At 40.3% G+C, this 16,302-nt stretch overlaps 1 protein-coding gene across 1 annotated transcript in view; it reads right to left on the bottom strand.

The window, feature by feature from the left end:
* Positions 1–5,026, bottom strand: part of SPRED1 (sprouty related EVH1 domain containing 1) — a 114,423-nt gene extending 109,397 nt beyond the window's left edge. Inside the window, exon 1 of the mRNA XM_030559393.1 lies at positions 4,088–5,026. Within this exon, the coding sequence (XP_030415253.1) occupies positions 4,088–4,119 (32 nt within the window). The 5' untranslated portion in view covers positions 4,120–5,026. The remainder of the gene's footprint in view (positions 1–4,087) is intronic.
* Between the last annotated feature and the right edge of the window lie 11,276 nt (positions 5,027–16,302).

The raw sequence follows: 16,302 nt of genomic DNA, 5'->3' as shown, positions 1-16,302 counted from the left end.
CATCATAAAAAAAATGAATGTAAATATAGTTAACAGGAGAAATATATGACTTGATAGTTAAAGGAACTGAGAAGGCTATATGAACACAAGATCACCTTTCATCCATAAGAATCTCAGAACAATTTACAAACCAGAGCCTAAATGTACAAGCCTACAATATGCACAAATGACCGCCAAAATTCAGATCAGGAGAAACAGTAAGGAGGGCTTACAGAATCAGGCACCACTTCTCTCACTGAAGGGCAACCTTATATATGAGATATATGGATATAATGAGAAAAATCTGCTAGTAAGATGTCACTTATTTTTGGACTAATGGGTCCCAAAACAGCACTGTATTACAAAATGAGTTTAATAATTTCATCCAAGTTTAGTGGTTATTTGTCCACATAAAAAAAATGCCACCTAATTTTAACTGTCATATGCAGTGTTGCTGTAGCTGTGCTGGTCTCAGGATATTATAGAGAGATGGTGGGTGAAGTTGGCCCAATAAAACATATTACCTCACCCACCTTCTCTCTCTATTTAGTAGAAAGTTTATTCTGTTCAACAGAGGCCTAGTGGTGGAATTATTGAGGTCTTCTGGTTAAGAATGGAGGTATATACAGGAGATGGTAAAACTTTGCAAGGTTCCTGTTCACGTTATGCATAGCTCAAACCAGTATTATTGGCTCACATCCAAGAGCATCAAGAAAAATCTTCACTCTTCCACTATATCAAAATGACAAAAATGATTCAATGTTCTTTTTATTGTCCATCAGCCACGTCAAACTGCCATGAAAATAGTCCCAGCCAGGCCCTGCACACACAAAAAATCTGCTTGTTCACCCTTTACCACAAAGATGAAAATTAAAACAAAAACTAAACAAAAAAACTACAACTATTTGCCCAACTACAAAAATACCTGTCCATAGTAAACAGAATTTTCTATGGGTGCCTTCTATACATTCATTTAAAAATACAAGAAGCAGTGACACCTGATATAGCTTTTAACTTTCACATCCTTTTATTTCACACGGACATCATTTACAGTAAGATGCAATATATTCTTAGATGAGATCAAACTAAACAAGCACATAGCTCAATCCTTCTTTCTGCATGAATGGGAGTTTTGCAAGCACGAAGACTAATGACCAAGCTTCAACCATAGTTCTCAGTTACTTACATTGCAACAAAATGTCTTTCCAAGTACCCGTATTTGCCTTTACTTGATGAGAAATTTGTAGATAAACATTAAGGCAATAATGTTCTCTCCTCTGTTGCTATGTGAAAGATGCACACAAACAGGTGAAATGGTAAAACTTTAAGTGCTGTCAACCCACAAAGTAAATAAAATGAAAAAGTTAGAGGTTGTTTTAAATTTTTCAGTTATAGTAATTTTGAGTGTTTTTACCTACTATGATTGTAGGTAAAAAAGCTGTTCACACAGAAAAATGATCTTTAAGTTGACAGAGCCTTGTAAGTTTTTACATTAATCTGTTTACATTCAAGCATATAGAAAAAATAAAAATGGACCCAATTGAAATACCATAAGCAAAATTTCACCCCTCATTTCTGATAAAGTGTTGAAGTCACTCAAACATCATTCTGCTGGTCTGTTAACAACAAAACTCCCCCAATCCCTCCAAAAAGCATCCATTATATATTTGTTAAATATATTGTTTGGATAGTTTATCAACACTGTACATAAGCATTTTAACACAGCAACCCACTCAGTATTTCTAACAAGGGGTTCAGGTAACCAGATTCAATTTGTTTTGTGGCTGGGTAACTAGAATCCAACAACTAAGTGTCCTGGAATATATTTTTTTTTAATTGGGATGCTCAAAATTTTTTAAACAGACTAGTTAAAAATATAATTTCTCATACAGCATCCTCTACATTGGTTCAATTTTCTCTTTAAAAAGTATTCTGCTTCCTTGATATTTAAAAGGTCTTTTCAGCAAGAGAGAAAAAAAGACTGTCTAAATAGGAAAGTAACTATACAGAAGTGCTGTAAAAATTCACAAAAAGAGAAAAATATTTCCTTTCGACTGACTTCTCAATTTTAACCATCTGAGGCATTTGTTAACAGAATATACGGCATTATCTGAGATGTGATTTTCAAGCCAATATCATCTCATTAAGGTTAGACTTATTCGAAACACTAGCATCTGATATTCCTTGGTATAGAAATAAACAGTAGTGTTATACCAATATCATAAAAAGTAATTTCAATTGTTTATTGCTATAGGAATTGGCAAAATGGTTAATATTTTGTCTTGAAAGCAATGCAACAAAATGCACTGGTGAATTTGTTTTTTCAGTATTTTATTTCTAATTCACTGTTTCTAAAGATGAAATTACTCTAACTTCTTAATACTCCTTTCCTTAATACATTTTGAAATTTAATAAAGAATTTTATTTGAAAAACAAAAACAAAGAAAACCAGCAACAAAAAGTACAGGTTTCTCCAGGCTCACTAGCAATAAGCAGTCTCTCCCCCATTGCACTCTGACATAAACCTCTTCTCTCCTCTTGTCTATGCAGATCTAATCTGCAAGTCTGTTTAACACAGTGTGCTGCACAGTGAATGGACAGCCAGGTATTTTATGAATGGAGTAGATCACGTGCTTCCAGCACCTCCCCGAGCTGATATTTCCCACATAACTCTGTCAACAAGCAATTAAAAAAAAAATACAAGTAGACCTGAAAATCCTAACGTTCAAAGCTTCCTACAATAACCAGTCCGTTGACGTGCCGGAAAAGGCCTATACAATTTGCCCGGCAGGTCTTGTTGAATGTCAACGGTGATGGTGGTTTATTTTTTTTTATTTTTTTATGAATGGAGATTGTGGTATGCAAATTAGAACGATTCACAAAAAAGAAAACATGGCGACTGCTTCTGCCTCGTTACACTGATACTGAAGCAAATTCACCTTCTAAACCACCTCAGTGTAATGCTTCGTGCTTTACAGACTGGAGCTCTGGATTTCTCAAAACTCTGGTTATCCAACTTTGAAAATATAGTCAATGTTTTACAAAGAAAAATGCTTTTCCTTAAGGAGGTACATCTTAAGGAATGAAGGTTTTATTTAGAGGAATGCAAGCAAATGACAATCTGCCTCCTACTGCCAATGAGATTTTTGTCAAATAAATTAACTCGCTTTTTAAAAAAATTTTTAAAAAAGCACACGACGGTTATTTTCCATCACCAAGAGTTGTCTCTGCACTATGACGAGCCACATCACTAGTAAAAGAAATTACAGCAAATGACTAAATTGCAAATCATTATTCTGGAAAGGATTACAGTCTGTAGCAGTCGGAGCCAACAGTAACCCTTACGCACTTTATACTTGTAAATGTTTCTGATAAAGACTAAGATCAACCTACCGCAAAACACGTTGCACTTCTGTTTTTGAACGACATAAGACATATTTACTAGATTATTATTTCTTCCCCTCCATCCAAAATGTAAGTATCACAGACTAAATGCAGTAAGACATATCTAAAAACTACGAGGCCGAATTATTTCATCCAAGACAGCTACATTAAAATTTAAGAGACTTGCTTTCCCCTTAAAAAAGAAGTCCCAACAGCTCACTTAAAAAACAAAAAAAAAGTTTTAGGGGAAGATTTAAACTTTATTTACATTGACTGACTCATCCAATTAAAATTCAGGAGCAGTTTCCTGCAGGATGAAGCTCCCACACACTAGTTTCCATGTGGAACATCTATGAGATAAGATTTGATCCCAGGCGGCGTGTGGAGTGGGGTGCACTGTTGGTATCTGTTTGGACATTAAACCCTCACCGTTCCCCAACTTCAACACACGCCGCTGCCGCCACTACCTGGCCACTTTTCTGTCATGCTGTAATTGCATGGCACTTTCATGGAGACTGGCTCCCCATCTTTATGAAATAAGCTCCTAAAACACAAGAAGAGACCCTCAGGCTTTCTATACATGTACGCACATATGCGCAATATAAACATACACACGGACACAGATCCAAAAAGCTAGAGTAATGCAGCGAGGTAATGCCAAAATGTAAAGGCAGCGGAGCCAGGAAATAGAGGAATCCGAAGAAGAGGAATAATATTTGCTTACTCGTTGTTAGAAGTCGCCGTCTCTTCGCTCATTTTCTCCTCACCGTGATCCGACAGCGAGATGGAGCAGCAGCACCGACGCAGCCAGGGCGCAGCAGGAACTCACCAGAAACCTCACCATTGTTAACCCCCAGCTCTGCCTCCTCAACGAGAATCGCTCTCAAGGCTGCAGGGGCAGGGGGCGAGCTTTTTATCCGAGAGCCGCAAGGACTTTGCTGTCCGGCGCTGGAGCGCAGCCCCCTGCCTCAGCGAGGCTGGTAGCCGCAGCCCCTCTGGTCTTTAACGGGAACAGGCTGGCGCTGGTGGAAGAGGAAGGTTCCTAGCTGCAGTGAACTCCACGCCGCCGTCCTCCTGCTGCAGCTCATGTCCCGATGCAGCTACCTTCAGTGCCCTCCTCCTCGCCGAGCGCGCTCTCCCCTCGCAGCGCGCCCCGGGGCAGCAGGGAGGGGAGCCGCCGCGGCAGAAATTCCTCCGAACAACAGCGGCTGCGATCCGAGGGGGAAGGAAGGGGCGGGGGGCAAATCACCCACCCCTCCCTAGCGAGCAACAGCCCCAAGCAGGGAAGAAGCCGGGGGATGGGGGTGGAGCGGGGAGGCGCTGTGAGGCAGCCGGGGGGGGGATGGGGCGGCGGGATGCGTCACGGCTGTTTGTGCGAGGAGAGGGGGAATGGGGGGAAGGAGCCAGCGGGCGTCCCGCGGGGGGGCGGAAGGCAGAAGCCCCCAGCCGGAGCCGGCGATAAGTTCAGCAGCCGCGCTCCGTCCCCAGCAGCACCAACTCCATTAGCCGTAGCCCCGCGCTCTCTTCCTACCGCCTCCTCGCAGGAAAACTGGGCGGAAGCGTTGACTTCAGGCTCCTTCCGCCTCCACAGCTTGATTCCAACTAACCAGGGGAGAGGGGGGCTGCAGAGAAAATAATCCCCTCGGGCCCCCCTCCCACGGCCGCCGCTGGGGAGGCCTGCAGTGCCTCCAGGGCAAGCTAGTTTGCTGAAAGTAGTTCCTTCCCTTCCACTCACTTCCCAAGGAGTTGTCAGTGTTACACACACACACACACACACACACTCGCAGAGGCGCGGAGGGATCTATAAAGCAGTGCAAGCGACCCCCTCTCCCTTCTCTGTGTGCGTGTGTGCGAGAGAGCGAGAGCCTGTGGCTGTATGTATGTGAGGGAGAACTGAAGAGAGTTAGCAAGAGAGCTAGAACTGCTGCAATGTTTGGGAGGGTGAGGGCCCAGAGAGGCTGCAGGGCTGTAAGGCAACCCTTGCACTGTGCAGGCAACTCGCTTCCCATACTGCAAAGTTGGATCGGCCGGTGCTGTTCCCTTCCTATAAGGGCTGGAGTCGTTGGCAGGCAGGGAGGCTGCCCTGGTGCAGCACAAAGCGTGTACATGGCACACACTCATCTGTTACTCTGCTGATAAAGTGGGCTCTGCTGCCACACTGCAAGGGGGCGGACCGGGTTAAGGCACGCAGCGTTAGTGCTGAGGTTTCATTGCTGCATCACAAAACATTGCACGGTATTCACCGAGTGCTGCTGGGTTAAACTGCATTTGCTTCTATTCACGAAGGAGGGACTGGTTAATCTACAAAGAGCCTGCTCCCATGGAAGGCAATGGGATTTTTGCCGTTGAGTTCAGTGGGAACAGGATGCTGCTCTGGTTACATGCCAATAGCTGCTGCAGAACATGCTTATTGCTTGCATTAATCTTCTTGCCAATGCAAGGAATCAATATACTTTCTGTAAGCCTGAACCAATACTTTTCTGTCTATTCAGTCCATTTTTTAATGCATGGATTTGTTTCTGACATGCTTGGAAGGGGTATGTTAATAAGCACGAGGTGTAAGATTGCAGACATGGAGGAATGCGAGAAGGAATAGTGTTTGCCGTCAGGTTGTTGAAGCGTGGCCTGACACACTTCAAACAAATGCCTCTCCTTCTACAGTACACGTAGGAGGCCCGTGACTGCAATTTATCATTACTATCAGAGTTCACATAGACACATGCAAAGTGTTTTTAGTTAATCGAATATTTCCTCGTTAAACTCTCCTATAGAGTTGACAGGCTTCTTTACCAATGTGGATGCACCTCTGGGATATCAGCAACAACAGCACCAATGTCTCTTTGTTTTGTCCTGTAGAGAGGAGGAGGCGATTAGAAAAGGACAGAATAGAATGGTTAGTGGATTATGTTTTCAGTGTGTCCTCCTCTGTGTAATTCCTTATTGGTGCTGCTTTTAGGAACAAGGATAGAATGGAAAATCTAGAAACATGGTTAATTTTTTAAAGATGTGCTATGCTTGCCTTTAATTTATCCAGTTTAAATCCTTGTGGATGCACTATCCATAAAATGCACATTACTCACTGTACCTTTTCAGTTTTGAAGAGAGCCCCCTTTATAATTAGTTTGTTTATGGTGTAAATCTGGAAGCAGTTTACCTGTGTAGTTTACATTATGACAGAAGAAAAACAATATTAAAAGGCATATGCAGTGATGTTGTAGCTGTGTTGGTTCCAGGATATTAGCAAGAGAAGGTGGGCAGGTAATATCTTGTATTGGACCAACTTCTGTTGGTGAGAGAGAGACAGACAACCTTCTGCACTTATACTGACCTGGGAAGAAGAGCTCTGTGTGAGCTTAGAATCATAGATTATTAGGGTTGGAAGGGACCTCAGGAGATCATCTAGTCCAACCCCCTGCTCAAAGCAGGACCAATCCCCAAATTGCCCCCTCAAGGATTGAACTCACAACCCTAGGTCTAACAGACCAATGCTCAAACCACTTGAAAGCTTATCTGTCTGCCCAACAGAAGTTGATTCAGTAAAAGATATTACTTCACCCACCTTGCCTTTCGTGAAAAATATATGAAACACAGACTTGGTCTCATCTCTAAAACAAACACACAATAAAATGGAAGTATTTGTAACTGTTCCAGGATAGGTATGCAGGAGGGAGGAGGGTTTAAAAAAAACAGCCCTAAGGCTTTTCAGTTTATATAGTAAACATGTTACTGTAGAAGAGCTTCTTTGTCTGATTTAATTGAAAATTAGAGATACAGTGAAACTTGCACTAAAGATTATCTCCCTCTTTTATGGGACCACTTAAAATTATTCCATGTTTCCAGTATAATTTTCTTTCACTTCTGTTGGTCAAACAGTTTCTTACTGGCCACCTTGGGTAGTTGCTCAGGACAGGTTTCCCTTTCTCAGTAGATGTGGTGCCTTTTGCATTCAAGTTTCATCAATTGCTCCCAGAAATGTTTTTGTGAGGAACTGTCCTTTGTTCAATGGGTGAAGCTGTCCACGAAGATGCTACAATGAGAGGTATATTATATTTATTTGTACTACCATAGCACCTAAAAGCCCTAGTTATGGACCAAGACTCGATTGTGCCAGGAGCTGTACAAACATACAGCAACTATGATGATCTCTGCCCCAAGAGCTTACACTTTTTTTTGTTTTGTTTGTTCTTTCTGTCAATTAATTGCAATAGAATCATTTTTATCTAACACAGCATGATGTATTGATGCAAGAAGGTCCTTCTTTTATACATAATTTAAATTCCTTATAATATTTTTACTGATAGCAATTTTGTGTGTGTATAAAAAGAGTTCTAACTTAAATATAATGGAACAATTACAGTAAACGACTATTGCGCATTCTCTAATAATGGCCTTTAACACATATCTCAAACATGCAGCAATAATATTTTTCTCTTTGTATATACTGTAATGAATAATCTCTTTATAATGTTCTACTTTTATGTAGTGTTGTTTCGAACATTAAGGCAAAGTAGGGAACCTTTAGTGCACACCAGCAGAGCCTACATGGGCCAATTAATATGCAACATGATAGCGTGCTTTGGAAATCACATTCCCATAGTCTGCATTACTGCTCTGTGCAGACAAACCCTTACATACTAGTAACCATTTCCAGTGTTTACTGGATAAATACTCCATTTCTTTTCTTGGGGTTATTATATCGTGTTTATCAGTTAAAACCAAAAACCATAAGCCCTAAATATAATCTAGAAGAGTAAAATTGTTATTTGTATCACAGCATCTACGCAAAAGAAGGAAATTATTTTTACTCTGAGCCATAGACACAGGATTATTCTACTTATCTAAGTGAGAGTGTTTTTCAGTTTACTTTCTGTTTTGAGACTGGCAGATAATGTGATTTCCTGTTAATTTAATCCTTGTTTTATACTGGTTTCAAAGTTTAAACGGCTAAGATCCTGTAAGTTAATAGTTTACAAAGATAAGTTGATTAATATGTTCCAGTACAAGAAATGCTCAGGAATCAGTTCACTTTGTCAGATGATGATATAGCTTCGTTTAGATCCAAATGCAGCAGAGACAGAGGCTCATGAAGTAGAAGAGAATGTTTGGAGAGGTTTTTTTTAAAAGGGTTTTAAAATATGTTGTTTCACTGTGGTAGTTCACGAGATGAAACATTTTGCAGAATATCATGAAGACACAGAGGATTTCAAATAATTGCAACATATCTTCATATCCCGGAATAGTGGTGTGGAACCTGTAGCCTTTTAAACAGAGGCATTCAAGGGTGTGTCATAAGAAGAAAATGTGAGCTGCACCTTGCATCTTTTTATCTAAGTGTTATAATCAGTACTGTCAGTACATGGAATAGGTAAGGGATTCCAGGTCCTCCAATGCCTCCCACCACATCTTCAACCAGCTATGCCAGCTTTGCTCCTGGGAACATTCCTGTGCTGGAGAATCTGTAGCAGGAGACATGTGAGTGGTTTCTGCTCTCTTAGGCAGTGTCTGGGCAGGCAAAGAGAGCAGAATAAGGCAGGGAATCTGCCTCTGTATTGATTGTGGCACCTTTACTTTTTAAAAGTAATATTTTAGGCCCATGGGGTAAAAGGTTGGACATCACTGTCCTAAAATATTTGCAAGGGCTAAATGATCTGGAAAAAAAGGTAAACAGTAGGTGGCAAAAATTGCAGATATAAAATTACTCAAGATAGATAAGTCCAAAGCAGACTGCAAAGCATTACAAAGGGATCTCACAAAAGACTGAGAGGATTAGAAAAGAGATGACTAAGGGTGGATAAGATAGAGTTCTATAAAATCATGAATGGTGTGGAGAAAGTGAATAAAGAAGTGTTATTTACTCCTTCACATAATGCAAGAACCAGGAGTCATCCAATGAAATTAATAAGCAGCGGGTTTAAAACAAACAAAAAGAAGTACTTCTTCACACAACACACTGTACCAGGGGATGTTGTGAAGGCCAAAACTATAACTGGGTTCAAAAAAGAATTAGATAAGTTCATGGAGGATGGGTCCATCAGTGGGTATTAGCCAGGATAGTCAGGGTGCAACTCCATGCTCTGGGTGTCCCTAGCCTCTGTCTGCCAGATGCTGAGATTGGATGACAGGATGGATCACTTGATGACTGCCTCTTCTGGTCATTCTCTCTGAAGCACCTGTCATTGGCCACTGTTGGAAGACAGGATAGTGGACTAGATAGACCATTGGTCAGACCCAGTGTGGCCATTCTTATGTTCTGTTTGGAGCAGAAACTAGTGATGCTGAGTCAGGTATTCTCTTAGTGCAATTTATTTATTTACAAAATGTACACAAGTCCTGTTTTCCTGAACAGCAGTGGTAACAGCCTGTACACAGCCAACCCCCTTTTGCAGGTATGTCAGATAAAGCACCACTGCTCTGTCACAAGAGGCTGCCTTGAGCCTCTACCACTCTCCGGGATTCACACAAAACACAGGCTGATCAACTGCTTAAATACAGTCTGCACTTTATTTGGGAAACCCTTAATCCAAAGCTCTCCTCCATCTGCAGGGTCTGGAAAAGATGAATCGTAACTTGTAAACCATTAGAATCTTGTACCATAACAATATATATATGTCTAATATATACCCCCACTTTATTACCAATATAAGGATGGATCCTCAACTGTGGCCAAGATACATTTGGTGCAACTGGGGTATATAGGGCAGGCCAAAGGCAGCTTCATGGCTGGGTTCATGCTGGCCACAACTGCTGAAATGTATGCCTGGCTGCCAATGGCTAAAGGTGCCATTTTGGCATCCAAGGACTGTCACACCGCATGCGTGCTCTGGCCTCAGCTCTTTTCATGGGAATCCATCCTATGCCAGGGATTAGGAATGGGGGTAGCATGGAGCCATTGATAAAGAAAATTTCATTAGCAAGTCATAGAACATACAAGAATTAATATAATCATGCAAAGTATCAAGTTTTCTGCAATTCTTTCCTTTTATGTTCACAATTTTAATGTAAACTAACCTATCTAAAACTGGCCTGCCCTGACCTGAACCTGTCTTTGGCATTCTCAACTGCTGAAATATTTGAATGGAAAGTATTCAATTAACAAGAAATTATTGTGGTGTGGCAGCAATCCGGTACATCTTGCAAAGGTTACTACTTGGCAAGAGGAAAAAACTTAAACCAGGAATTAATTTGATTCAATATACATATTTAGCACTCCTTAAAATGGCTTACACTTTTGCTTGTGAATATCTCTAAAGAAATAGCTGAAGATAGGTATTTCTATTTATTCATATTGGTTGGTACACCTCTTACATATATGATTGGGGAATTATATAAAGAGTGGGAATTAGGAGGGTTTGGGTGCATAACTGCTTATTAGCATGGGATTCACATTAAAAATGCCATCCCAAGTATTCATTCCAGGATTGTTTAATTGTGGGAATTAAATCAACAATTCTGAGTTTAGGTTTTAACTCTAAAATAATCATCTGGAAGTGTTCCCCCACAAATCACAGTAAATTATGATCACATCCAGATATTAGTGGTAGATTAATTAACACAAAACCAAAGTAACATGGATGTTATTTTTTTCCCGAGTTATAGCATTTTGAGGGAAACTGTTCAAAGTAATTGTCTTTTTTGGGGGGAAGGGGAGGTAATATTTCCTATTTTCTACAGTCACAGTCCTAGTGCTAGTTAAACACTGGGTGGTCATTACACATATCCTACTAATAAGGATTTAGCTGAATTGAGCTGATTAAATCTATATTAGTACTTCAGCAAAGTCAGATCTTGTTAACTTCTAAACAAGATTCCAGATACATACAGAAGATACAGAAAGCTGCCTTCCTCATCAGAGACTTTTATATTGAAAATAGACTTTTTCTATCAAATTACAAGAACAGATTACAACCAAATCTCTGTAAATTCTTGCATGATCTAGGTGGATGTGGCTCAAACAATCTGAATTTCAGAAGTTATTTCAGTGATTTGGTGTGTATTTAAAATAATTTATACCACAGAAAAAAACAAATACGAGAACTAGTTTCTGCGTGTAGGAGATATGGAAGCGCAAGGTGGGGGATCGGTTGCCAGGTTTTAGTTTGTTTGGTCTTTGCAGTAGTGGTCAAAGGGAGAAAAGACAGGAAGACATTCTGTATTAAGGCATAAACCTGAGTCGAGATGTTTAATCTCAATTTTGTTTGTTTTGCTGGTAATTATTCCTTAGGAGAATATTGTAAACAAGGAAGTTTCTGCCATTTGGAGAGAATTTCATATCTATTTGTGGATAAAGTTACATGGGTTTGGAATGAACTGTCTGTTTCTGATCAGGCATCAGACAAACACTAATTCCCATCTTGAGCTCTGGCCTGTGGTCCTGAAGTACTGGAGTTGTTGGATATATTAGCTCTACAGTCTGTCTTGTCTGGAAAAGGCCAGTGAGGAAGAAATGGTGAAGTCTTGAAACACTTCGAGGGTGGTATGTTGCCAGTTTCACTTAAGAAAGTTATATACAGTCTCTGCTCAAGACAAAAGCATTTCTGGATTCTGACATTCTAACAAACTATTGCTGGTATGTAATATTGCATTTGTGGTTAATATCACTGAAAACTCTGTGATGAGCCAATTCTCACAGTAACTTGCTGCCTCAGATTTGCTTGACCCTTGTCAGTTGGGATTCTGAGCATGGTACAGCATGGACATCGAATTGGTTTGCTTAATAGACCATCTAATTGGTTTGCTTAGTAGACATTGAATAACGAGCACATCCAGGATTGGATTTAGGGGCAGGCTACTGCCTGGGATGTTGGACTTGGGTTGCTGATTTTGTTGTTAGCAACAAAACAAAAAATATGCATCTGAGGAAGTGGGTCTTCACCCACGAAAGCTCATGCTCCAAAACGTCTGTTAGTCTATAAGGTGCCACAGGATTCTTTGCTGCTAAAACAAAAAATAGAATGTTTGAAGTAATTCCATATGTGGATTCATTCTTCACTAATCTCTGAGAATTTTCTAGACCTTTGCAGAATCTTGTGGAACCTTCCAGACTTTCTCTAAATACAAATTTATAGATCCTAGCATGCAAATTTATCATTTTATATGCCAAGGATAAATCATGCAAATCATGTATTGAAACCATGAAATGGGCTATAAATGCTATTTTAAAAAAGGTATTCAAAAATTTAACAAATGGGGATGGGGGCACCGAAGACGTGCCTGGCCTGGGGCACCATTTGGTCTAGGGCCAGCCCTGAGCACGTGTACATGTTGGTATTAATAGATGGATCAACTGCCTTTACTATTGGTCATGTGGCATCAGTGACTTGCCTATGAACTACAGTGGGAGCATCTGGGGGTTTGCCCTGAAGTATATCCATTCCTTTCTTGCTGAGAATATTCAGAGAAAACTTTTCAGCTACTGTTCATTCTCTTTGAGGTGCTCTTGTGTGGGGTTCCACACTATTCAATCTTGTCTCTCTTTTTTTCAGTGTGTAGATGAGGCTGATGGGAGAGTTAATGAGGACTCTTGTCTTCAGTATGCTGCTGAAACTCAATACTATCCTGCTATTTCTTTCAGCTAAACCACTGCAGCTGAGCATCTTTCATTCAGAGCCTGGGGTAGGGATGAGAGCTAGCTGAAAGGTTCAATTGGGATAAGCCAGAAGTGATGCTGTTGTCTGGAAGAAGGAACCAGAAGATATGGTGAAGAGTATATTTGTCCCTCCGATTGAGGATGTATATCTGCCATTTGCAGTCAAGTAGTAGTCTAGTAGTTCCCTGGCTACTTTTAGATGATAAAGTAGCAGCAGTGACCAAGATGGCTTGTGTTCATCTATGTTGTGACCATTTAGTTCAGATGCAGACACCACCACCTCAATCCACTCCTTTGTTATTTTGAGACAAGATTAATAGATTATAAAGTCATAAATCACTACTGTGATCATCCCATCTGACCTCTTACCTAACACAGGACTTTCCTGAATTAATTCCTGTTTGAACTAGACCATATCTTTTAGAAAAACATTGAGTCTTGATTTAAAACTTGCCAGTCACGGAGAATTGCATTGTAAGTTGTTCCAATGATTAATTACCCTTACTGTTTATAAATTGTGCCTTATTTCCAGTCTGAATTTGTCTAGCTTCAATTTTCAGCCATTGGATCTTGTTTTACCTTTGTCTGATTGATTGAAGAGCCTATTATCAAATTTTTTATTACACATCTAAATACTTATAGATTGTGATCAAGTCACCCTTAATTTTCCTGTAATCATCTGACTCTCTTGCCGACTATCCTCTTGCTGGCTGGGAGTGGCATAGTGATTCTCCTCCTGCCTTGGTTCCCCCTACCAATGGCCACTCTGTTCTTGTGGTGGTCTATCTCTTCCTGTAACTTGGTCCTTTGGTGGGCCAGGTCATTTTTACTCTTGCCCCTTCCTGAGAAACCCAAGTCTAACAATGCCACTGATCTGACAGTTTCATACCACAGATTCCGCTTAATTTCAGACTTTTGGGTACACGAGCCCATGGTTCCAGGGTCTTCATACCCCCACTATGTATGGGCCCTCTAACCTGGCATGCGGCCGGGGATACTTCATGAAGCAGATAAGGTCTGTTCATTCAGACCCTCTGCTGTATCCTTGGTCGGCTTCCTTCCATAGCCTGCATCTAGGCTTTTCTTTCAATCACTTGTCTGACTGATGCTTTTGCAGCACCCAAAACCAAGGGGATCCAACCTAGCTGAGGTACCAAAAGAAACAAAAAGGTTCTGGCATCCGACCTACCTGCCCCAAAGGGGATCTGACACTTAGGAGACTCTAGGTAGGCTCCAGCCCCAGCTGATCCTTCCAAGCAGCTTCAAAGCAGTGTCTAATTAGGATTTGGCCCCAGCCAGACCTTCCTTCACAGGACTATCTCTAAAGGTCTACTCTCTCAGTTAATCATCACTGATCTGGGCTTTTCCTCTTTTATCTCCTATCTCCAGGCTCCACACCTACTGCAAGTGTAGCAGAGTGAGGCTGATTGTGCCACAGATTATTCTTAACCTCTTCAGGCCCAGTGGGGGGTTGATGCACCCCATCAAACTTCTCTTTGATAAACTCAACATACTGAGTTCCAGGAGTTTATCATTATAAGGTATGTTTTCTAATCCTTTCATTATTTATATGACACTTCCTTGAACCCTCTCCAATTTATCAAAATCTTTCCTGAATTGCGGACTCTAGAAATGGACAGAGTATTCTAGTAGCAGTGTCACCAGTGCCAAACACAAAGGTATACCTTGCTACTCCTACTTGATATTCCTCTGTTTATATATCCAACAATCACATTACCCCGTTTGGCCAGCGCATCACACTGGGAGCTCATGTTCAACTGATTATCCACCATGATTCCCTAGTCTTAATCAGAGTCACTGGTTCCCAAGATTGAGTCTTCTAGTATGGCCTACATTCTTTGTTCCTGTATGTATGACTTTACATTTGACAGTTTTGAAATCCATATTGTTTGCTTATGCCCAGCTTACAAAGTGATCCAGGTCGTTTGATATCAATGACCTGTCCCCATCATTATTTACCAAACCTCCAATCTTTGTGTCATCTGCAACCCTCATCAGCAGTGATTTTATGTTTTACTTCAAGTTATTGATAAAAATGCTAAATGGCATAGGTCCAAGAATTGATCCATTCAGGACCCCACACCAACTTGATGATGATTCCTTGTTTACAGTTACATTTTGAGATCTATCAATTTTTAAGCTGTTTAATTATGCCATGTTTATTTTGTATCATTTTATTTTTAAAATCAAAATATCACGCAGTACCAAATCAAATGCCTTGCAGAAGTCTATTACATCAACACTGTTATCTTTATCAGTCTTGTAATCTCATAAAAAACTATATCAAGTTAATTTTACAGGATCTATTTTCCATAAACCCAAGGGATTAATTGTATTATCCTCTCTTAATTCTGTATTAATTGAGTCCTCTGACAGCTGTTCCAATATTTTTCCTGGGATCAGTGTTAAATTGACAGGCCTATAATTATTCAGGTAATCTCAATTACCCTTTTTTAAACATTGGCACATCATTAGCTTTCTTCTAGTCTTCTGGAATTTCCCAAATGTACCAATAGTTATTGAAAATCAACATTAATGGTTCAGCAAGTTCCTCAGACAGCTCTTTAAAAACTCCTGGATACAAGTTATTCAGACTCGCTGATTTCAAAAATGTCTGATTTATTAGGTACTATTTAACAACCTCCTGAGTTACTGTTGGAATGGAAAGTGTTTCATCATCATCATCATGATATGACTACATCGCCTGAAATACAGAACATAAATGTTATTGATCACTTCTGCTTTTTCTGTATTATTACTGACAACTCTACTATTTCAAAAAGTCTCGGGATCCACCTATCTGAGATACTGCCTCTCTCCCTGGATGATACTGTTGCAACTAAAATCAGTACAGTGCTCAGTCTGGAGCCCCTCAATTTGAAAATTGAAAGACGGTCTGCTAATAGGATATTTTCCATGATGAACCCTTGACTTTAAACTTATTTTCCCATTATTTCAGAATAGGCCAAATCTTTTGATTCATAGATTCCAAGGTCAGAAAGGACCATTGAGAACATCTAGTCTGACCTCCTTTTCAACACAAGCCATAGAACTTCCCCCAAAATATTCCTAGAGCATATCATTTAGAAAAAAAATTCCAATCAGGATTTAAAAATTGCCATCAATAGAGAATCCACCACAACCCTTAGTAAATTGTTCCAATGATTAATTTCCCTCACTGTAAAACATTTATGCCTTACTTCCAGTCGGAAATAGTCTTTGATCTTTCAGACTAGCCCATTCTTTTTCCCAGGCTTTGTGGAAGGGGGAGTATAGTGAAGGATAGAATTTTCTGGGAAATAGGAGTGTTTCTTTTAGTTCCTCTGCTCACC

This window comes from Gopherus evgoodei, chromosome 4 (assembly GCF_007399415.2).
Source record: "Gopherus evgoodei ecotype Sinaloan lineage chromosome 4, rGopEvg1_v1.p, whole genome shotgun sequence".
Taxonomy (NCBI): Eukaryota; Metazoa; Chordata; order Testudines; family Testudinidae; genus Gopherus; species Gopherus evgoodei.
This window is presented reverse-complemented; position numbering and strand designations above follow the sequence as displayed.